Source organism: Lutra lutra, chromosome 10, assembly GCF_902655055.1.
Source record: "Lutra lutra chromosome 10, mLutLut1.2, whole genome shotgun sequence".
Taxonomy (NCBI): Eukaryota; Metazoa; Chordata; class Mammalia; order Carnivora; family Mustelidae; genus Lutra; species Lutra lutra.
The window spans coordinates 103,877,174-103,901,605 of record NC_062287.1 but is presented as its reverse complement, the minus strand read 5'-3'; the positions used below and the strand labels follow the sequence as shown (position 1 = coordinate 103,901,605).

The following is a 24,432-nucleotide window of genomic DNA, read 5'->3' as shown; positions in this document are numbered from 1 at the left end:
AGCCACAAAGTTTGGGTTCCTTTTGGGGAACCTGCAATTTTTTTCTAAACTATTGAGAGAACACAGAATTGTATTATGTATGTTCAGTATCTGCAGTATCTGCTTGGAATTGGTTGAAACTGTTCACTCTTTTTCTTTCCATGAATTGATTCGACCTTCATGCTTATGGTTTTTTGTCTGATTGGGTTCCCAAAGTGAATAAGGTAGTGAGGCAAAAGATGGAGTAAAAAATGACTCCCAAACTTCTGACTTTAGAAATCGAGTGGATGGACATATCATTTGGCCATCAGGCTGAGGGAGTGGAGGGAAGTTGCAAATGAAATATACATTGTCTTTACTGTACCTACTATTGGTTTGGAATATTATTCCAGATAATTCTGGATACATTCCAGGTAGCATTATCTGAAATATTATTCCAGATAATTCTAAATATAATTCTTCAAATATTCTGAAGAGCTTTCCTATTAACAGAGAAACAAAAAGTAAAAAAAGGTCTTGGATTAAATATTTTATTGCATTGCTTGGCTGATAGAATGAGGAGGAATCTCCAAGGCCCTTCACCCCCCGTGTGAAATACTAACACACACACACACGCACAAACACACACACAGGTTTGAAAACACATAAACAGGAGCTGAAAACCTCAGTAGAGAGTAGTAAGGGAGTATCCTAGCTTACAGACTGGTGGGGGTAGACATAAAATTAACAAACCAAGAAAATACATAGCCTGTCAGATGGTCATAAGTGCTTTGGGGAAACAAATAAGGAAGTGAATGGGAGAGAGGCCCGTAATTTTGTGTGGGTCGGTGCAATTAAGAGATTTGAAGAAAGACCTGATAGAAGTGAGAAAGGAAGCGATGGAAGTAATTGCAGGAGAAGTACTCCAGGTAGAGGGCCTGCCAGTGTAAAATTTCTAAAGGAAGAATTGTGTTAAGGGACAGCAAAAGGCCCATGTGCCTGGAATAGAGGAGCCAGGGGGGGGATTGTCAGAAGGTCAGAGCAGATATGACAGTTCAGATCCTGTAAAGACATTTAGGGACTCTGGCTTTTCTTTGGAATGGCATAGAATGGGTTTGAGCAGAGGAATGACATGGTCTGATTTTGGATGGGGAAAATATCTGTTATCTGCTATATGGAGACCAAACCACATGGTGTGGGTGCCCAGCTAGTTGCCCATTGCAGTAATGCCTGTGGGAGATGATGAGCCAGAGGACTCATGAGATGGTGAGAAGTAATCAGACTCCATATATTTTGAAGTTTTAATGATAGACTGGATATAGTGTATGAAAAAAATAGAAGAGCCAAAGACAACTCCTTGGTTTTTGGAAGATGAAGTTTCAAAGGAAATTGACTATGGAGAAGTGAGGGGGCTTAATAACTAGACAGGCCAAGGGGTCAAAGTAACTTTTTCAAAAACATTTTTATTCAATTATAACAGAAGCAAGAGAACACAAGTCACCTATGTATGACACCAGCATCCAGATCAAGGAAAAGAACGTTTCTGCAAGCCCATAGACCCTCTGGGTTCCCTTCCTATAACTATCTACCCCCCAAGGGTAACCACCATCCTGCTTCTAACCCCACCTGCTAATTCAGCTTGTGTTTAAACTTTATACACATACAGTATTTACTCTTTTATAAATGGCCCTTTCCCCCCTGAACATTATGTTTATGGGATTTATCTATATGGCTGCATGTAATTATAGTCTGCCCATTCACATTCCTGTTTAGTACTCCATTGTATGAATATAATACAATTGTTATTTCTCTCTTTTATTGTTTATAGTCATTTGGATAGTTTCCTTTTGGAGGCAATTATGTGTATTGGCTCTATGACCATTTTTGTACATGTCATTTGGAAAACATGTGTATGCATTTCTGCTGCATCCTTGTCTTGGGATAGGACCCAAGACCTAGATCCAGGGGACAATATTGGGACCCTCTTTATAAGGTAGGTCATGTTATTTATTGTTTATTCCAATACAGTAATAAAGTGGATATTCATTCTATATGCCTAATTTCTTATTTGGTCTAGAACTTAGATCAGGAAGTGCGTTATGATAAATTATAATCTTTGAAGCCACATATTTAAGAATAAAGTCATAAAATGAGACAGAATATTGAGCCACATTTAGTTGGCAGAAATGCACTTCAATTGGCAGAAATGGAGCCATATATTTTTAAAGTACTTCTAATTTAAAAGTTCTTGTAGTCTCTAATACCCAGTGTTTAAGCAACATAGTGTGAAAATAATACAGGCTCAGAGCCTGCAAAGCCACGTGACTTGGCTGCGTCACACTAGCACAAGAGTGCACATTTTCTCTTCTTATTCATGGGTAGGTGAATCACTTTCTGTTCAGCTCACCCGCCTGGGCTTTTGAGAGATTATTTTCAAAAGCAATGAAATCGCTCACACTGAGCAAGTGCAACACAAAAGCTGTTTTCTGAAAGTTTCTTTCAGCGTCTGTAGTAGCTGAAATTTCAGGAAATTATAATCACACTTTGCCAGGAGGGCTGGATTTCTCCTTTTTCTTCTGAAGCGTTACTTTCATACACATGACCTTGAAGAGCTTTTAGACATGTTGAATATGACTTGGCAAGGAAAATGTGTTCTAGAAAAGAGAAAGTGTATTATTTTATTATTTTTTTAAATTATTATTATTATTTTAATTAACATACAATGTGTTATTTGCTTCAGGAGTACATGTCTGTGAATAATAATATTATTATTTTAATTAACATATAATGTATTATTTGCTTCAGGGGTACATGTCTGTGAATAATAGTATTATTATTATTATTTTTTTAATTAACATATAATGTATTATTTGTTTCAGGGGTACAGGTCTGCGAATCATCAGTCTAGTGAGTAGTTACTAAAACCTGATTTTGGAGGCTTTCTTTGATCCATATTTAGAATGCATTCCCCCCACATGTTGTACAGTAGTAGCCTTTCCAACTTTACCAAAATATATGATTGATTCAATATTAGTTTCAAAAAATTCCATTCTTCAATCTGCTAATCATGTTACCATTTAAGACCATAATTGAATCATTATTCTGTCCCTTTAAATAATTTCCTTTAAAAAAAAAATATGGCTTTGGGCACCTGGGTGGCTCAGTGGGTTAAGTCTCTGCCTTTGGCTCAGGTCATGATCTCAGGGTCCTGGGATGGAGCTCTGCATTGGGCTCTCCGCTCAGCAGGGAGCCTGCTTCCTCCTCTCTCTCTCTCTGCCTGCCTCTCTGCCTACTTGTGATCTCTCTGTCTGTCAAATAAATAAATAAAACGTTTTTAAAAATTCTGGCTTTTAGAGGAAAAGCGAAGATTTTTAAATTGTAATGTCACGCCCTAAGAAGGGATAAAGAAGAACACAGAAAAGCATAAACAGAAGAGAGATGCCCCAGTAAGATCTCATCACATAGCAGGAGAATGGAGCCCTGGAGACTCTACCAAGGCAGGTGGCTGTGTCTGTGACAAGAAGGAGGAGATGCCAGTTTTCATTCTCAGCTGGTTTGTCTGTGTCACTCGTTGTCCATGTCATTGTCCAACCCTCAGTTCTTTCATAAGGGCTGGGGGCCCGTGATTTATGTTTTTTTTTTTAACACTTTATTTATTCATTTGAGAGGAAAAAAGAGAGCATAAGTTGGGGGGAAGTGCACGGGAGAGGGAGAAACAGACTCCCTGCTGAGCAGGGAGCCTGATGCGGGGCTCAATTCCAGGACCCCGAGATCATGATCTGAGCCAAAAGTGGACACTTAACTGACTGAGCCACCCAGCCATCCCGGGGCAGATGATTCCTAAAGCCATTCCAGCCTCATATTAAGTGGTTCTCTAACTGACTTGCTGGCCAGAAGTCACCCACTAATAATCTCAGATACCAGTGTCATCATGAAGGGGAACCCATTCTTAGAACTCTCTCCTCACTATGAAACTCGCCTTCTCCATGAACTGCAGGAGCAACAACTGACTCCTCTTTCTGACACTTTCTCGACCTGGATCATCACAGCTTGAATGATGGGACCCAGCAGGCTTCATGTGGCATACCAGAGTACTCACCCCAGGGTTGTTGGAATACACCTCTTTCCACCAAAGGATGGAAGCATATGCAGCCAGTGAGAGCTCCAGCATAGTGAAGACCAACATCACCACCAGCACCCCCTGTGAATCAAGCCAGGGATGGTTGGTGCCTGACCGCAGAGGGGAGCCTGGGGCTTGAAAGCTCTAGCAGTGGACAGAGAGGGAAGCAGCAAGAAGAGTAACCTTTCCTTTATCTCTAGTTTTTTTTTTTTTTTATGTTTATCTTTGTTATGGTGTTTCTAGTGTGGATTTGTTTTTATTTATCCAGGAACAGCCTCCGTTCATACCTTCCATCTGAAATCTCATTTTTTTTTAAATTCTGAAATTTTGCTGGTAATTTATCTTTGTATATTTCTTCTCTCCTTGGCCATCCTCCTGGAGCTCATGTTAGATGTGACCCTTTGTGCTTCACTGTGTCCTTCCTGTTAGCCTGTCACTCGTATTTTTCAGATTTCTATTGCAATGCAGTGTGCTCTGTGTGATTTAATTAGACCTAAATTTCATCTCACTATTTCTTTGGGTATATTGAAGTACAGTTTAACTGATAATGCTGAATTTTTAATTTCAAAGATTATAATTTGCCCTTCTAATCATACTGTTCAGTTCTTTTTCAAATCTACTTGTTCCTTTTTCTTACCATCATGTTCTTTTATTTTGATTTTTGTTCCTTTTTTATGCCTTTAATCATTTAAAACATATTTTCATTATAGTCTTCCAAATTAATATATAACCTCCAATTCTTGAGCTAACTTGATCTAACTTTCATATTTGTTCCATTTCCTGCTGTTCCCCATTTTTCCTATGTTTTTCAAAACATTTCCACTCTTAGGTGATTTAGCATATGGGTGTGGGGGGGAATTTTTTAATATATAGGAGACCCAGTGATTGGGTTTATGGATGACTCCCTAGTGGGAATTTTAGGTTTGATTCTGATAGAACCTCAGGAGTTCCACAGACCCAGGAAGTTTTTAAGTTAATCCTTGTATTCGAGGTTCCTTTATATTATATGTAATTTTGGATTTGGATACTGTCCATTCCTGCCCATGGCTTGGTGAGATGAATTCACCCTAGCATCCTTTATGGCAGAGTTTCTTAATGCTTCCTGGGATGTTGGGCAGGGATTTCCTTGTCCTATTTTCAAAAATACAGTAAATATTCAGTCTCTGCTTTTAACGTCTTTGCAGGACACTCAGTGTGCTCCTGAAAAACTTCAGATTTATCATGGGCATTAAAATGCCATTACCCCAGCTGGTAACCCCTGTGTTCCCGTCCAGACTTCTCTGGGTTTCTGGTCCCAGCTCTTATTTGATTACCTGGCTGCAGCATCCTTCTTAGCTCCTGGAACACAAGATGCCTTTCTTCCTTGATTTTTTCTTCCTCTTTCAATCCTCCCTTCCTTCCTTCTTCCAACCTCAGGTATATATTTTAAATGTTTTGATGTGTCACTTTGCTTAGATTATCTTTGTGTTCATAAAGAAAGAATGGGCGTTTGGGTTCAGTCCTGTTGCAACTTCTCTGATTTTGCAGGAAGTTCTCTGGTTGTCTGAGAGCAGGGGACAGTTTGATGTATTGAGAGTAGTTTTCATCGAGCATCCTTCAGCATCCTGGCAGGGAGGATGTCTCCTTCACCCTCCCAGCTTTGCCTGATGTCTGCCCTGCACCAGGGTAATGCTGTCTCCCAGGCTTCCTTGCACTGATTTCTAACCTGATGCATTTCTGTGCCCTTTCACTTCCTCAAGCTACAAGCCCTTCTACTTCCTCAGGGGGGTTGCTTTTGACAGCCTCTGGGTCACACGGGCAGAAACTTGCACACATTTTCTGGGATCCGTGAGACAGATCCAAGGGAAGAAGAGATACTACATTTGTCTCCATGGCTCCTTGCTAGAGGAGTCACAAAGGAAGAAATTTTTCTCCTTAAAAGGCCAGAGCTTATGGTTTTAAAACTATGAACCTGTGGATAAAGGATTGACCAAGCCAGGATTTTTACCAAACAGGTGATGACCATCCAGCTTGGGGGAAATTTCGACAAGAAAAAGCTGCCCAGAGATGTTGGCATTTTTTTTTTTTGCTAGGAGTGGAATCCACTAATGGGCCATCTCCCATCCCCTTCTCCCTCTGCCAGCCTTCCTGGGCCAAAGTATAGTAATTATGTGCTTGGGCTTAAGTCCAAGTTCTATAGCTAACTTACTGTGGCTACATTAATCGCAAATCAAATAAAATTCAAATAAAGAGGGGATATTTCCCCTCAACACAGGGGGAAAGATGCCTGCTCAACAAAGGGGGCACCTCGAGAGCTAAACCTATAGAGAAAGGAATATTTTTTAATGTAAGAAGGACTGCTGACCACCTCTTCTTTATCCATTTGTTTATGGATGGGCTCTTAGGTTGCTTCCATATCTTGGCTATGGTCAGTAATGCAGCAGTAAACACAAGGGTGCATGTATCTTTTCAAACCAGCGTTTTTGTTTTCTTCGAGTCAATGCCCAGTAGTGGAATTACTGGATCGTATGGTATTATTATTTTTAATTTTTTAAGGAAACTTCATACTGTTTTCCCAAGCGGCTACACCATTTCACATTCTCATCAATGGTGCATGTTGTTCCCTTTTCTCCACATCCTCACCAACACTTGTTTCTTGTCTTTCTGATACTAGCCATTCTGACACACATGGGGTGATACCTCACTGCAGTTTTGAATTGCATTTCCTTGATGATTAGTGATGTTGAACGTCTTTTCATGTGTCTGTCTGCCATCTGATGTGTCTTCTTTGGGAAAATAGCTATTCATGTCTTCTGCCCATTTTTAAAGTTGGATTATTTGTTTTTCCAATGTTGAGTTGTGTAAGTTTTTATGTATTTTAGATATTAACCCCTTATAGGATATGTTATTTGCAAATATCTTCTCCCATTTAGTAGGTTGCCTTTTCTTTTTGTTGATGTTTTCCTTTGCTGTCTAGAAGCTTTTTTGTTTTGGGTGGGGTCTCAGTAGTTTATTTCTGCTTATTTTTCTTGCCAGACGAGACATATCTTGAACCCACAGCCCTTTTTGATTTCCTATTTTGACATGGCACAATGCATCCCCTATATTTTGCAGTCTAATGATAGGACTTTTTCAACCACATTTTTTCCCCCTGTCTGCTTCCAGGAGTTCAGATCAACAAGATACAGACTGCTGAAAAAGCAGAAATCACGCAAAAGAGAGAAGCTGAGATTTCACATGAAAGGATATTGAGTCTGAAGCTACTTACTGTTAGACTGACGCTGTCCAGGAGACAGCCCTTGAATTCATTTATCAAATAATAGTACATCGAATAAGGCAGTGTGGATAGGTACTCCCTTTCTGAGTCACACCGTCGAGAGGCAGTCTCTAGGGCTGCCAGACCATCAGCAAGGAGGAAGAGGCCTGCTCCAGCAGTGAGAGAACTCACTACACTTGAGGTCAGGCTGCTCACGGCCTAAAAAAGATAAATCTGTACTGGGATCTCATGGCAGAAGCAGCGTGTGATGCTGTTATCCTTCCATCCATTACACTACAGTGGCGCTTCCCTGAGTCTGTTTCCTCTCTAATCTGTGTACTCCTGGGGGCGTGGACTATGTTTTATTCACCTCTGTATCCTGCTTTACTATCTAATTTATCACCTGATATAATTAACACATGTTTGTTGAGTACAGTGCATGAATGCATGAATGATTTCTTCTTTGGGGTAGGGATTCTGGCTCCTTGGCTCTCTGCAGACAGAGGTGACCCTGCTCAAACCACTACCAGTCTATTCCTTGACTTCCTCAACAGTCTTAGAATCATTCTGTTGCTTTAAGATGTTCTAGAATATGGCCTTTGGTGGCCTCTGTGCCTTTTCTTTCCATAAAAGAGAAAACTGGAGAAGCTGGGATACTTACCTATAGGTGGGTCAGGCCTGAGAACCACATGGACCACACTCTCTCCTGAGTCATGTTCTACATTTTAGAGTAAAGGTTTCTCACAGAATATGGTTCCTCTGCAAAGAAACTGAAGTGCTAGATTCTGTGCTAGGTTCCCAGTATATGTTCTTTTCTACTAAACATCATTATAGGATACTGTGGGGTGGGAGGATGGTTGCTCTTCCGTCTTCTCCCTGGATCTGGTAGCTATGTGGCTTCAAGTGCTGAGTTACCGAAGGAAGAGCAGACAGAGTGGGTAGTGCCTTTGCCCAGAGCTGCCACATGGGTAATGGAGCCCACATGTTGGCTTTTGTCTTATGTATGAAGTCTACATCATGCTCAAGTATAGTTTTCCCTTTTAGGGTGTTCAGGACACTTGGAAAGCCACCTGTGAGATCCAAATGTTCATCTTCCACATTTTATAAATGAGAATACTGAAACCCAGAGAAGGAAGGAACTTTTTTGAGCACACAGATGGGTCAGTCACAGCGCTGGGACAAGAGTATAGGTTTCCTGATTCCAAGTCCAGAACTCCATGCAATGGGGTAAACTCCATCCAATGGGGTAAACATTTCAAAATTCTGTCCACTGATTCTGGGGTTTAAATTCTAGCTTCAAGTACCAGGAACACATACCAGTTTCACACACCATCTTAGGTTCTCTCATCCATGGCTAACTACACCTTGGATCTTCCTGAATCAGGATGTGGCTTTTCCCTGAGTCATCTTTGTGAGTGTGTGGAAAGGGAACGGGAAAGGTTGCAATGAGAGGATCAAAGACCCCACCCACACATTCCCAACTTTTGTCAGGAAAGTGGCTACAGTCTGCTAATTTCTTGTTTCTGAGGGGGTGGAGGAGCTAACCACAGGATCTAAGCCCACACACCTGTGCCTCTGACCTTGCCATTTAGGGAAATTGATTCATTATGAGACAGGTTTTTCCAGAAAAAGGAGCTCTAGGTTCTAGTTGGGATGGTCATCTACCTTATTCAGGGCCAAGATAACAAACTATAAAGACTCCATGGTGTATTTAAAAAATTCTACTGTTTAAGCAACTGAGGTAAATCTCCAAACTTGGAATATGATCCAGGAGGACATTGTGTAGGGGAAGAGCACCTGTCTAGAAGGTAGGGAATTTGATGTTACTACCCGGTTCTGCCAGTGGACCAGCGCTGAGAATTTGGGTTCTCTACCTTGCTCAGAGCCCTGTTTTCCTAACTTGTGAATGGAAACTAAACTAGGGTAATTAACTGTCAAGCTCCCTTTATTCCAATGAGCTGAGATTTGATAGTTCTCATACTTACAAAGGGCTTAGTTGCTTTTTTCCCAGAAATAATCGAGAGGGATCCAGTAATGGCAAACTGCTCAGAAAAGAAAGAAATAGTCAGTTCAGTTGTCTAGTGGAAATGTGGAAATCTACTCTCAATGCTTATGTTGACTTTGAAGAAATCCAGAGGATCTGGATTTATGTTAGCAAAAATCACTGTGAGCTGAGGTGGCCTGGAGAGGAGGTGTACACGGAGGGAGGAGAGTAGTGCTGAATTACAAGGTGGGAAGAGTGGAGGTTGAGAAGGACCAATGACTTTAATGGATAGGAAGGTGAGAGCAGCCAAAAGAAGCACTTAGGAAAGGGTCTCTGATGGCACAAGGTACAGAAACACATGGGCTTCAAGTATTAGTGTAGGGGACCTGTGTTAGACTAGTTGCTGAGGAAGGTGGGAAATTACAGGGACAGATGTGAAGAGTCATCCTGAAGACCCAGAACTCAGTATTTGAGACCAGTGGTGTTAACAGATCCAGCTGGTGGAGGAAGAATGTTTAGAGAAGCTGAAACATTGGTTAAGCTTGTGGCTTTTAGGGGTTGGGTAGTCACAGACAAAGAGGGTCCAGCATGACCTATTTCTACCTTTCATAAGGGAATGTGGGAACCACAACTACTGATCAGATAGAGATATAGGACAAATTATGCTCTAGGGGCAGGAGCACAGCTTTCTTGCCTCACTGCATAGTTTGTGTTCACAGAGAGGCTATATCCATACAGTGGTGGTGCCTTGTAGAGTTCATTTGCCCAGAATGTGTGCTTTTTTCTCCTTTTGTACAAGATACTACATGGGAAATAAGTGGCCCTTTGTGGGAGGCGTGACTAGGCCCTGGCTCTCTTCAAAGAAAAAGATTAACTAGGACCTTCTCTATGAGTGATTAAATGGAAGGCAGCAAAAAAGTTTTCCAAATTCTCAGGCTTATTTCTGTACAGATAACAAGAGTCTTTGCTTCCCATGAATTTTACTATTGCCAGTTTAATTCCCTGCAATCTGTGTAATCTACCAGTGGTGCTCATTCTATTTTAAAAATGATCTTTTCACTCCCTACCTGGCAGGTGGATTATTTTTAAACTGGAGGAAATCCAATGGCCTTATCAAAAGCCCAAAGAGGAATGTGAAAAATCTTCCATTATTCCAAAGGTAGGCTGTGAGGCCAGGTAAGAAATGCTGGACTGATATGTCCACTGTATGACCCTCTTGTGTCCTGCCCCAATGAGCCACTCCCTGGAGTGCTGACACAGGAGGAGGGATTAAACCCCTCTGCTGCTCTTCGTGAATTGGAGAAATGTGACATGGGACAATGACAGAGGGAAAGTCAGAGGCCTTGGCTGCCTTGTCCTCTATCCCTACCTCTTGGGAGTCATGGAGTGACTTAGTACCTACTTAGCATTTAGAAAGCATGTTGTCTCTTGGAGACCCCACTGTACTCACACATGGAGCTCCTACAAATGGATACCCAGACATCAAAATGGTGGAAATTGTTGGCTTGAAGTGGGAAGAGTAAGGAGCAGAAACCAAAATGGCCCCCAAACTTGAAATCAACAGGCAACACAGGATCTGGATAACCTACAAGAGACAAGAAGGAAAATTTTAAGAACACGTGAACAGATGAAAGTGACTGTTTTAATGTAAATTGTGTTTATAAAGAGTATAAAATATGCTATAATTTGTCATATTAAAAAGGAAAAAAAGGGGCACCTGGGTGGCTCAGTCAATTAAGCCTGCTTAAAATTCTCTCTCTCCCTTTCTTTCTGCTCCCCCTGCTCTCTCATTTGTGCTCAATCTATCTCTTCTCTAACAATTAATTAATTTATTTATTTATTTTATTTACTAAAAGGGGTAAAAATGTGTTACAAGGAGTCAGTAAGCATTTTCTAAGAGAAAGAAATCCATGTATAACTAACCTCTTCTCTTCTGATAGGATTATTAAATTAGCAATTCAGGAAGTGATCATATGTACACTTTAACTTTGTTTTGAAAAAGATAATTGACAATTTGTTATTCTTATTGTTCTAGGAAAAGCAAATTGAGAAAATTTTTCTGGACACTAGTTCAGTTAGATGGATGTAGAAAGCAAACTTATCAAGGAAGAGTTAATAAAGGACTCAATTTTTTTAATTTGAATTTATTTCAGTTGAAATAAAATAAGGCAGAAAGTCTCTAGTGCCATAATCCATTTTGTTCATCATTGGATTTTAATAATAATTACTATTTTCATGATATTAGTGATAATTATGATGATCTATATTTGTTGAACACTTTCAACACTCTGATTATTTTTCTCATCTTATTTATGGGTGAGAAAAATGAGGCACCAGGATAAAAATAGTTTGTACAAAACCACACAAATGGCCAAGTGGGAGAGCTAGGTTTTAGCTCTATTACTTTGATCTAGAACCCACACTGTAACCCACTATTTAATGCACATGCAATTGAAAGTTGGTATAAACATAGGAGAAATAACCTAAAGTCAGAGAATTCAAAAATTCATATAATTAATATGTATTAAATATCTGTTTTGGGTCAGCACCAGGGAAATGAAGCAAATGAAAATCCCTGCCACTGGCCACGTATTTTCTGCTTTACAGTTATGTTCCTTGGAAAGTATAGAACGAGTTAAGAGTAAAGCAGCATGAAATGAGGTCCAAAAAGTAGTGGCAGCATGGTGCAAACCACGTAGGACTTTGTAGGCTATTTTACGAATGTTGTCTTTCATTCTGAGTAAAAAGGGAAGTGAAGTGGATAATTTTGAAGAGATTACATGATCTAATTTATATTTTTAAAGGATGGTTCTACCTGCTGTGTTGAGAATAGATCATAAGGAAACAGAGTAGGGAGATCAATAAGGAGGACATTGCATTAATTCACATGTGAGATGATGTTGACTTGACAGAAGATGTTGACCATGGAGATAGCAAGACGGAGTTGGATCCTAGATGCATGATGAAGATTAAATCTGTAGGATTTGCTGAGAGTTTGTGGATTATGAAACATAGGGATGAAGGTTGCCTCCAAGGGTTTTGGCTTGAGCATCTGAAATGATGGAACTGATATTGATCTGAGCTGGGAATGTTGTATGAGGGGTGGGTTTGGGGACAAAGATGATGATTTCAGTCTGGGACAGGTTAGGGGAGAGATATCTAGTAGATATCCCAGGTGTTGGGTAAATAAATCTTAAGTTTAGAGGAGACAGCCAGGTAAGGATATAGTTCCACCCCCCAAAGTCGTAAGTGAAGATAATATTTAAAACTGTATTACCAGTTAGGATCATTATTGCAGCAGATACAGAAACAAAATGGAATTAAGGACTGAGCTATCAAATACTGCAAATGTAGGATCTGAGAAATAAATAGGAATGGTAAAGGAGCATAAAAGGACAAGCCAAGAGGGAAGGAGGGAAACCAGAAGAACATGGTGTGTAAGAAGCCAAGTGAGTAAAATATTTCAAGTAGGAGAGTGTAGTCAGATGCGTAAAACACTTCTAGTAGTTCAAGAACATTAACAACCGAGACTCAGAAATTAGGTTACTAATGTGGAGCAATGGGGACAAATGCCATTAGGTGTGATTCAAGAGAGAATATCATTCTGGAGGAACTGGAAACATGGACTTCCTACCCCTCAGAGGAGTGTTGCTGGGAAAGCAAGTGGCCAGTGGGCAATAGTTGAAGGGAGTGTGAAATTATAATTATTTGTTTCTGCTTTTTTGTTCTCAAGATGGGAGAAAATACTGTAAGATTCTGTGCTCATGGGACTGATAAAAATTTTTGCAGAGAGAATAAAGAGACTTACTGGAACGAGTAATAAGGGATAGGATCTATTGCACGAAGGGAGGGCTATCATCAGTTAGAAGATCATATTGGTAATGGGGGAGGGAGAATATATGGCACAGATGTGAGTAATTGCAGATGTGTAGCAGCTTGTGGACATTCTCTCCAAATTGCCTCAATTTTTTTAGTGTTTTAGGAAGCAAGGTAATCAGTGGAGAAGGAAGAAGCATCAGAGGTTTCAAGAGATAGAATGTATGAAATAGTTTTCTGGGGTAGTAGGTAAGTGAATAGATGAAGGAAAGATCATGTTCTTTTCAGACAGCTTTTACCATCCATCTGAGGTTACGGTCATAAACCAGAAGTGGAGTCCACATTTGGTTTTCGGCCAAGTTTATTTGCATGGGTTCAGGTGTAGAATAGGCAAATGGGCAGAGCTAGAATTAAGCCAATGTTGCTATTTTTCCTGAAGATTATGCCTTAAGTTGAGGAACACAAGGATGTTGAGGGTGTTCACAAGTGGGAGTGAACTTTGGGATCTTGGGTGGGTGAGAAAGGCTCTATGAAATAGGAATATTATCAATAAGTCAGTCGAGGTTAAAGAGAGAGTCAACGTAGAGTCAGAGGGAGTTGATCTGGAAAGGTCAGAGTTGGTGGAATATGGGGTGCTCGAAATGTAGGTAATGGTGGCTTTATTGCTGTTAGTATTGATAAGGCCCAGGGTATGACTCATAGAATGTTTGACTAAGGAAGGATGGACAAGATACCTGGGGAGAAGAGGTCAAGGAACAGAGAGGATGTGATACTGGAGGGATCATAAACATGAAGATTGAAACAGTTAAGTCTTACAATGGCGGGATGACAAATATTAATTGGTTTTATTTTCAAGCAACACATTAAAAGATTTTTCTAAGGATGATCACTTTTCAAATTTCCAGTACATCATTTAATGTTATTTCCTAAACACTGATTATTTTTATGTTTTTAAACTAAACTCAGTCTTCTGAAATTTTAATTCTCCTACCGATTCTCGATTATTCCTAATACTGGAATTACCTAAGAGAACCTTTTGAAGTTCATGACTGTTTAAATTGCTTGAGATAATTATTTTTTCCCGTGCTCAAAATATAGATAACTTTTTCAAAATATAGATAACTTCTAAAAAATATCTTTTTGGGGGGTAGAAGACTGAATTAGGATTTTTCAAGTAATATGTAAAAAGAGTCATTATGTGGTTTTTTTAAAGGAAGTGGGAGTGAGCACTATCTGGGTTGGTTAGTGAGGGGTAGCTCAGCTGGTTATGCCTGTGCCTGAGGTTCAGGTCATGATCCCAGGGTCCTGGGATCAAGGCCCACGCTGGGGCTTCCTGCTCAGCAGGGAGCCTGCTTCTCCCTCTCCTCCTCCTCCTCCCTGCTTGTGCTCTCTCTTTCTGTCAAATAAATAAGTAAAATCTTTAGAAAGAAAAGTGGGAGTGAATTACTTAGTTGGATGACATGAGATTCTAAAGTAGGAGCTTTTAGAGATGGAGAGGAGAAGAAGATTTATCTAGAAGTGTCCCTGAGAAACAAAGAATGGATTGCTTTCATTTCCAGGCTCAGAAGTGAGGGTAGCAGTGGAAACAGTGCCCAAGGGTTTCTGTTTACACAAAAGATTTGGAGGCTTTTGAGAAACACATTTGGGAATGAAGAGGATCATGCAGTTAACTGATCCTGAATTCCAGAAGCCACAACTAGGCAGGTTTCCAAAGTTGGAAATAAGTATGAGTCAGGTCTTAAAAGGGATATTCAGAGCCAGGTGGGAATTACAGTCCTGGAGAAGGGAGTTGGGGGCAATTGGAGGGGAAGACGAACCATGAGAGACTGTGGACTCTGAGAAACAAACTGAGGGTTTTGGAGGGGAGAGGGGTGGGGGGTTGGCTGAGCCTGGTGGTGGTGTTAGGGAGGGCATGTATTGCATGGAGCATTGGGTGTGGTGCATAAACAATGATTTCTGGAACACTGAAAAGAAATTTTAAAAATAAATAAAAATTAAAAAAACATAATAAAGTCCTGGCATGACCAGAGACACTTATAGATGTCTTATAGATAGGTGAACAGGGAGAACATGTACAATGAGGTTAATCCAGACTCTCTCATCTCAAAATGGTTAAGAAATAAGCTCAAAACAGAAAAATCTCATTTAACTTTATTGAGTAAAATCATGTGTTTAAATCCAAAATCGACTATATTAGAGACAAGTTGCAAGATACTTTTTTTATACAAATTTCAAGTAGAGGCCTAGTGGTTTTAGTTTATAGAAAAGCCTGAGTTGGATAGAGTCTTCCCATAAAGCCCCATTTCGTGTCCCAGTTAGCCTGGCATCAGACAGAAAAAAAATGAAAGACTCTCGGAGATCCACTATAGATATGTAATCGGAAGACAGTCACCACATTTCCCCCAGGGTTCCCCTTGCAGCGACATCAACTTACTCCAAGAACTGTAGCTTCTTCCTTCAGACTGTTCTGTGGGTTATCTTCCTTTTGGTAGCTGTGCTTGGGTTTTTCTCTTTTGAGGATGATAATGCCATTTGGAGTAAAGGAGTCAAAGGCTCCTTTGGTCTTGGTCTTGGGCTGGAACAGCATGATGCTGGTGGTGCTGGAAGAGGCAGTGAACTCATTTAGGACCCAAGGTTCAACTTGAAGGTGTGAAACCATTATAGATTTTTCTCCATTGCCTAAGGGGTAACTTATCCTTTAGGAACAAAACTGAAGGTGGGGAGCAGTGGAAGCGTTGGAAGGCCAGCATGCTTGGCACAGTCCATCCACGTGGACAGGAAGCATTGTGGACAGGAGGCACTGGAGGAAAACTGTGGACAGGAGGCACTGGAGGAAAACTGTAAACATTTTGAGGAGTCCCACAGTTGAGAGGTAAACAATTCATATAGAACTTACCTTGCAGCCTTGAGTGTATCCACCTCACTGTCCTTCCAACAAGCTCTGCTTCCAGCCCCCCTTTCATACCCAGGTACGGCTCCTTCACCTGTGCTGCATTCCCACGCCCATGTCCCAGTATTGTACTTTCACGTGCACCTGTACTGCTCAGTCTTCCATCGGAGTCTTGTTTCCTTTCCATTCAGGTGTTGGTTACTCCTAGTCCACCTCTCTTTCTTGTATCAGTCCTGTCCCACACGGAATGACCCCCTTGCATATAGTAGCTCAATGACTGTTAATATGAACATTTATTTAACTCCTGCTAATTCCGGGCACTATGCCATAGTAGCTTTAATCTTTATAACAACTTGGGTGTTACTAACTCCACTTCATGCATTAGAAACTCAGGACTAATAAGTTCAAGTGATTTTCATTGAAATACACAAAGTGCTCAGCCTGGCGCACTGAAAGTGTTTAACACATGGTAGCAAATAAAATTATTATTATTTTTTAAAAGATTTTATTTATTTATTTGACAGACAGATCACATGTAGGCAGAGCAGCAGGCAGAGAGAGAGGGGGAAGCAGGCTCCTTGCTGAGCAGAGAGCCTGAGGTGGGGCTCGATCCCAGGACCCTGAGATCATGACCTGAGCCTAAGGCAAAGGCTTAACCCATTGAGCCACCCAGGCGCCCCAGAAATAAAATTATTATTATCTTATATTTGCATAACATTCTGAACCAAGTTGATCTGGCTCAGAAGCTTGTGATAGTTTTCTCAATACCACATTAATTCTCCTCATCTTTCCTTCTTTCCTAACATTGGCAGTTCCAATGTAGACTCAAGAGGCATGTCGCCTGCTGCCCACCAGCTCAGCAGTGTTGCTGAGCCTCTGTGGTGTGAACAGCAGAGTCCAGCCACTGGGATGCTCCTTAGATCTGTTCTCAGTACAACATTCTCCCCCTTGAAGGCCGTAGTTTGGATAAAGGCTTGTGATAATCTGATGGTGCCACAGTTCTGTTCCCTGATCCTTCTCCTCAACATCCAGGTTCTCCTGGAGGGAGTGCATAACCTATAAAGATTGAAACTGGCATCTATAATCTCATTACCAGGGAGGGAGATGGGAAGGGACATCGAGCTGGAAGTCACATTGGACTTCAGAAGTTTGTACATTTGAGCGTTATGTCTTGGAGAACAGTCCTGTGCTTGTGTTCTATCCCATCGGTTATTACTAAATATAAGCAAGTTGTTTTAGCCACTTCATAGGTTCATGGTGAAGGAGAGATGAGATGATGAATGTAATGGCTTCAACATAGAACAGGGGCACATGATATACTCTCAGTACATATTAGTTATATCTAAAACTCAGTAGGATTCCGGAGATATTTATTTGCTGGCCACGGACAGGTTATTTCCCTTCATTTATCCTGTTTTATTATATATAAAATAGGGATGATAATGCTGTCATGAAGGACTCCTGTGAGGGTGTGACTGAGGTAATTTAGATGAGTGCCTTTTGTTGTGTTTCTGTGATCTTTATCGGGTGCTCCATAATACTCAATAAAAGACTTGGTGAGCTCTATCCCATTTCTACTCCTAGATCCATGCCCTGGTCATTTCTTATGCTCTCTAGGCATCAAATACATTTGAAAAGTTATTATAAATACAGTTCTCCTTGTCTAAGGAGTTCATTTCCTTTTTTGGGAATTTTGGAATCTGAACACAAGTATGGTTGAGGTGACATGACTAAGGAGGGGACTAGTGTTGACGCTCAATCCTTTATAGTAGGACTGGGGCAGAGGGCCATGGGTGAGCATTCTAGCACATCTTTAAAACCAGAGTAGCAGAAAAAGTATCAGGTTTGGAGAGATTCTGGGCTTCACAATCAAACAGTAGTTCCTGGGGCACCTGAGTGGCTCAGTGGGTTAAGCCTTTGCCTTTAGCTCAAGTCATGATCTCAGGGTCATGGGATTGAGCCCCACATCAGGGCTCTCTGCTCAGCAGGGAGCCTGCTTCCCTCACCCCTCTCTGAGTGCCTCTCTGCCTACTTGTGATCTCTGTCAAATAAATAAATAAAGTATTTAAAAAGAAAACAGTAGTCCCTAATAAAGTGATAATAATTGCTAACATTTACTCAGCATCCACTTAGTCTGGCACTCTGGTAAGAGCTTTGTGGAGAATCTTATCTAGTTTACACAACGACTCTCAGAGATAGGTGCTATTGTCACTTGAATTATACACATATGAAAACGAGGCTTAGATTTTCCTCTATGGTCAGGAACAAGACACGGATGTCCACTCTGACCACTGTTATTTAACATAGCACTGGAAGTCCCTGCCACAGCAATCAGACAACAAAAGGAAATAAAAGGCATCCAGCTCAGCAAGGAAGAGGTCTTTCACTATTTGAAGATGACATGATAATCTATATAGAAAACCTGAAAGACTCCACCAAATGATTGCTAGAACTAATACATGAATTCAATGAAGTTGCAGGATACAAAATCAATGTATAGAAATTTGTTGCATCTTTTTTTTTAAGATTTTATTTATTTATTTGACAGACAGAGATTACAAGTAGGCAGAGAGGCAGGCAGAGAGAGAGGAGGAAGCAGGCTCCCTCCTGAGCAGAGAGCCTGATATGTGGTTTGATCCCAGGACTCTGAGATCATGACCTGAGCTGAAGGCAGAGGCTTTAACCCACTGAGCCACCCAGGCACCCCGCATTTCTATATACCTCAAGAAATCAATCCCATTTATAATTGCACCAAAACCCATAAGATACCTAGGAATAAACCTAACCAAAGAGGCAAAAGATTTGTACTCTGAAAACTATAAAACTCTGATGAAAGAAATTAAAGATGACCCAAAGAAATAGAAACACATCCTATGTTCATGTTGAAAGAACAAATATTGTTAAAATGCCTATATTACCCAAACCAGTTGACACATTGAGTGCAATCCCTGTGAAAATCCAACAGCATTTTTCACAGAGCTAAAACAAACAATCCTAAAATTTATATGGAACTACAAAAGACCCCAAATAGCCAAAGCAATCTTTTTTTTTTAATTAAAATTTTTAAATTTTTTTATAAACATAAAATGTATTTTTATCCCCAGGGGTACAGGTCTGTGAATCGCCAGGTTTACACACTTCACAGCACTCACCATAGCACATACCATCCCCAATGTCCACAATCCCACACCCCCTCTCCCAACCCCCCTCCCCCCATCAACCCTCAGTTTGTTTTGTGAAATTAAGAGTCCCTTATGGTTTGTCTCCCTCCAATCCCATCTTGTTTCATTTATTCCTTTCCTACCCCCCAAACTCCCCACATTGCATCTCCACTTCCTCATATCAGGGGATCATATGATAGTTGTCTTTCTCCGATTGACTTATTTCGCTAAGCATAATACCCTCTAGTTCCATCCACATAGTCGCAAATGGCAAGATTTCATTTCCTTTGATTAGCCAAAGCAATCTTGAAAAAGAAAATCAAAGCTGAAGGCATCACAATTCTGGACTTTCAAGTTTTATTACAAAGTTGTAATGATCAAGACAGTATGGTACTGGGCACAAAAATAGACACATAGGTCAATAGAATAGAATAGAAAACCCAGAAATGAACCCACAACTATATGGTCAACTAATCTTCAACAAAGCAGGAAATAATATCCAATGGAAAAATGTTCCTTCAACAAATGGTATTGGGAATAGTGGACAGCAACATGCAGAAGAATGAAACTGGACCGCTTTCTTACACCATACACAAAAATAAATTCAAAATAGATGAAAGACCTAAATGTGAGGCAGGAAACCATTAAAATTCTAGAGGACAACATAGGCAGTAACCTCTTTGACATCAGCCACAACAACTTCTTATTGGATATATAACCTGAGGCAAGGGAAACAAAAGCAAAAATAAACTATTCGGACTTCATCAAAATAAAAAGCTTCTGCACAGTGAAGGACACCACCAATAAAACTAAAAGGAAGCCTATGGAATGGGAGAATATATTTGCAAATGATACATCAGATGAAGGGTTAGTATTCAAAATATATAAAGAACTTATAAAACACAACACCCAAAAAACAAATAATCCAGTTCAAAAAACAAATAATCCAGTTCAAAAAACAACAACAAAGAATCCAGTTCAGAAGACATGGATAGATATTTTTCCAAAAAGACATACAGATGGCCAACAGACACATGAAAAGATGCTCACCATCACTCGTGATCAGGGAAATACCAATCAAAACTATCATAAGATATCACCTCACCCCAATCAGAATGCCTAAAATTAACAACAGGAAACAACCAATGTTGGTGAGGGTGTGGAGAAAGAAGAACCCTCTTACATTGTTGGTGGGAATGCAAACTGGCACAGCCACTCTGGAAAACAGTATGGAAGTTCCTCGAAGTTGAAAGAAGAGCTACCCTACTACCGAGCAACTGCACCATTAAGTATATACCTAAAGGATACAAAAGTACTAGTTCAAAGGGATACATGCAACTCAATATTTATAGAAGCATTATCTGCAATAGCCAAATTATGGAAAGAGCCCAAATGTCCATCAACTGATGAATGGATATAGAAGATGTCGTATACGCACACGTGCACACACACACACACACAGACACACAGAAACAGACATGCCATGCAATGGAATATTACTCAGCCATCAAAAGAATGAAATCTCGCCATTCACAACAACATGGATGGAGCTGGAGAGGATCATGCTAAGTGAGTAAGTCGGTAAGAGAAAGACAAATACCATATGATCTCAGTGGTATGTGGAATTTAAGAAACAAATGAACATAGGGGGAGAAAAGAGAGGAAAATCAAGAAACAAACTCTTGACTATAGGAACAAATTGATGGTTACCAGAGGAGAGTGGGGGAGGTTTGTTTAACAGGTGATGCTTAATCCTAAACTGATCCTTAATCCTAAGGAGGGCATTTGTGATGAGCATCCAGTTGTATGGAAGTGTTGAATCACTAAATTATACACCCGAACCTAATATTACACTGTATGTTAACTAACTGGAATTTTAATTAAAAAAAAGAAAAGAAAAAATGAGGCTTAGAGAAGGTAAATGGTTTGCATAAGATTATATGTATAACATATGATGGAGCAAGATTTGAACCCAGGCAATATAATGCCTGGGCTTTTCTATGCTACTACTCTCCAGGTTCATATTCACTCGCAGGAGCATTTCTTTACTTTTCTTTTTTTTTTTTTAATTAATTAACATGATATATTATTGGTTTCAGAGGTACAGGCCTGTGATTCATCAATCTTATATAATACCCAATGCTCATTACACCACATGCCCTCCTTAATGCCCATCACCCAGTTACCTCATCCCCTCACCCTCCTCCCCTCCAGCGATCCTTAGTTTGTTTCCTATGATTAAGAGTCTCTCATGGTTTTTCTCCCTCTATGATTTAATCTTATTTTATTTTTCCTCTCTTCCCCTATGATCCTCTGTTTTATTTCTTAAATTCCACATATCAGTGAGATCACATGATAATTGTCTTTCTCTGATTGACTTAATTCACTTAGCACAATACCTTCTTGTTCAATCCACGGCAAGGTTTTCATTTTTGATGGCTGCGTAATATTCGTGTGTGTGTGTGTGTGTGTGTGTGTGTGTACCACAACTTCTTTATCCATTCTTCTGTTGAAGGATCTGGGCTCTTTCCATAGTTTGACTATTGTGGATATTGCTGCTATGAATATTGGGGTGCAGGTGCCTTTTCTTTTAACTACATCTGTATCTTTGGGGTAAATACCCAGTAGTGCAGTTGCTGAGTCATAGGGTAGCTCTATTTTTAACTTTTTGAGGAACCTCCATACTGTTTTCCAGAATGGCTGTACCAGCTTGCATTCCCACCAACAGTGTAGGAGGGTTCCCCTTTCTTCACATCCTTGCCAACATCTTTTGCTTCCTAACTGGTTAATTTTAGCCATTCTGACTGGTGTGAAGTGGTATCTCATTGTGGTTTTGATTTGCATTTCCCTGAACCCGAGTGGTGGTATTTTTTCATGTGTCTATTAGCTATTTGGATATCTTCTTTGCAGAAATGTCTGTCCATGCCTTCTGCCCATTTCTTGATTGGATTATTTGTTCCTTGGGTGTTGAGTTTGACAAGTTCTTTATAGATTTTAGATATTAGCCATAGGAGCATTTCTGACCTTGGACATTTGGTCCCATATTCCTGGCAAATTGGCTTCTGCTGAGTTCCCCTGGTTTACTAGCTCAAAGGGCTAAGTAGATGCCTTTCTCTTTCCAGTCTTAATTGCCAGTCTCTTGGGGTTCAGCCACTTTGTCACAAATTGCAGGATTTCCTCCTTTGTAAGGCGGACCATGAGGACACTGTGCTAAGTGGAACAAGCTGGTCACAGAATGACAGATACTGAGTGACTAAACTTACATGAGGTACCTAAAATAGACTCACAGAGGCAAAGACTAGAATGGTGGTTGCCAGGATAGGGGAAAGGAAGGAATGAGGAGTTGCTGTACAATGAGTATAAAATTTCTGTTGTGCAAGGTAAGTTCTAGAGATCTGCAGCACGGCGTTGGGCCTATAGGTAGACCTACTGTATTATACATTTAAAAATCCGTTAGAGAATAGATATCATGTTAAGTGTTCTTACCACAATAAAAACCTAAAAAAATTTGAAATCACAATTTAGGATTTTAAAAACAAAAGTTTCTAGTTCTGGGTCCTTTCCTATAGGAGTTCTATAGGATTCCTTCCTATATTTTTCAGTCCTCATACCCAAGGACTACAGGATATACTTGATTCTAGTCCTGAGGCTAGGACCTGGAAGCCTCCTTGGTACAATTACCATACTCTGCATACCACGTACACTTATTTTCTTTTATTATTTTTTAATTGTTCTGTTTGAAAGAGTATATAACATAGCAAATACAATTAAAAAGGAAATACATTTTGAAGAAGAAAATGAAGTTACTTAAATCCCAACTTCTACACAATAACTAACATTGCATACATATCCTTTGCATTTTCTCCTTCTTTCTTTTTATGTGTTTACACACATTCAGTGTTCTGCATAAACAGAATCATTCTATCCATGCTGGTTAGAAATCTTTCTGCAGTCAACATTATTCTGTGGACATCTCTGACACTAATGAATGTAGGTGATAAAAATCCTAAATTTAAGAGCCAAGTGGTACATTCTGACACATGATACAATGTGGATAAACCTTGAAGACAGTACGTGAAGTGAAATAGCCAGTCACAGAAGGACAAATATTGTATGATGGCACTTCTGGGAGGCAGCCAGAGTACTCAAGTTCATCAGGACAGAAGTAGAACAATGGCTGGGTGGAGAGGGAAATGTGGGTTAGTGCTTAATGGGCTTGGAGTTTCATTCTGGGAAGATGAAAAGTTCTGGAGTTCATTTGTGGGGATGGTTGCATGAAAATAAAGATATACTAAATACCACTGAACGATACACTTAAAAGTGGTTAAAATGCTAAATCTTGTGTTATATATATTTTACCACAATAAAAAAACTGTATCCAAATGAATGATGTTTCAAAATTCATTTAACCAGTGAAGGTTATTTAGATTGTTTTCATCTCTCCCCCCCACTCCTTTTCTCTCTCTCCTTACCATTATGAACAATGCTATAGTGAACATCTTTGCACTTCTGTGGTACCTCATCTATTCAACTATCTCCTCAGAGTAACATTTAGAAGTGGATTTGCGGAGTTTAAGGCTATGATACATGTATTGCTACTTTTTAGGGGTAATTCTATAGAGCCAGCATTATTTGTGGTTTCATAGGAGTCTCCATACTGATGCCATCATCCCAAGTCTCCAAAGTCTGAGAGTGATGCTTGGTCCCTCCACATTCGTCAAGTGGAGGCAAACTTGGGGTGGCCCACAACTTTTCCAGACAGTTCTAAAACCCCCACTTTGGAGACAAATCATAGCTTAGAAGACAACTGCTCTGCATTCAGCAACTTTCTCTATGACAGGAATAGAATGGAACCTTGGGGTCCTAATGCAGGATCCAGTCTAATCGCACAGTATTTTCTGAGAGCATATTCTGTGTAAAAATGAGTGACATGCCAAGAAATGCAGAGACTTGTAGAAAATCATCAACTCAATTCTTGAAGGGAACTGAAAGATTGTTTCGCCCAATTCTTTTGTTTGGAAAGTAGGTAAACTAATCACCAGAGCAGGGAATTAACTCACCAGTCATGCAGGGACTCAGAAGAAAGAATAAGAATCTGATTCCTGGCTGGTTATTCCAAGGACAGTCATCTTCCCCCAAAATTCAGGATTCAAACCAAGGTGCCCACCTGTTCTTGTAGCCCAGTCCTGCAAGTGGTGGTTGGTGGGCCAGCTCTCTGCTGGGGAGCTCTCAGCCAGAATTTCCTACTTGCTGTTCCTGCCAGAATGA

General features: G+C 40.2%; 2 protein-coding genes across 4 annotated transcripts in view; one reads left to right on the top strand and one right to left on the bottom strand.

Moving 5' to 3' along the window:
• The window catches only part of LOC125078668 (membrane-spanning 4-domains subfamily A member 4A-like), a 210,631-nt gene that overhangs the window by 131,731 nt on the left and 54,468 nt on the right, over positions 1-24,432 (top strand). The window contains exon 2 of the mRNA XM_047691679.1: positions 10,372-10,456. The gene's annotated coding sequence lies outside the window, so the exon portion shown is untranslated. The remainder of the gene's footprint in view (positions 1-10,371; positions 10,457-24,432) is intronic.
• On the bottom strand, positions 1,398-24,432 carry MS4A7 (membrane spanning 4-domains A7). Of its 3 annotated transcripts, none has more exons than XM_047691675.1 (7): positions 24,332-24,432; positions 15,548-15,713; positions 10,748-10,882; positions 9,299-9,355; positions 7,326-7,532; positions 4,046-4,159; positions 1,398-2,612 (listed from the first exon to the last, which is right to left on the bottom strand). In XM_047691675.1, the coding sequence occupies exons 2-7, from the start codon at positions 15,698-15,700 to the stop codon at positions 2,574-2,576; spliced, it is 705 nt and encodes a 234-aa protein (XP_047547631.1). In that variant the 5' UTR covers positions 15,701-15,713; positions 24,332-24,432; the 3' UTR covers positions 1,398-2,573. The 3 variants fall into 3 exon arrangements, with proteins under 3 accessions (XP_047547631.1, XP_047547632.1, XP_047547630.1); XM_047691676.1 differs by having other exon boundaries at positions 4,058-4,159; XM_047691674.1 differs by lacking the exon at positions 1,398-2,612 and having other exon boundaries at positions 3,769-4,159.

What these genes read in the sequence shown, in the direction of transcription:
- MS4A7 (XM_047691674.1), bottom strand. Translation starts at nt 15,700, where the DNA reads ATGCTGTTCCAGCCCAAGACCAAGACCAAAGGAGCCTTTGACTCCTTT. An exon ending in AAGAAGCTACAGTTCTTGGA is followed by an intron (nt 10,883 to 15,547) that starts GTAAGTTGATGT and finishes TGTCTCTTGTAG; the next exon opens with GTTATCCAGATCCTGTGTTG. An exon ending in AAAAAGCAACTAAGCCCTTT is followed by an intron (nt 7,533 to 9,298) that starts GTAAGTATGAGA and finishes TATCTTTTTTAG; the next exon opens with GCCGTGAGCAGCCTGACCTC.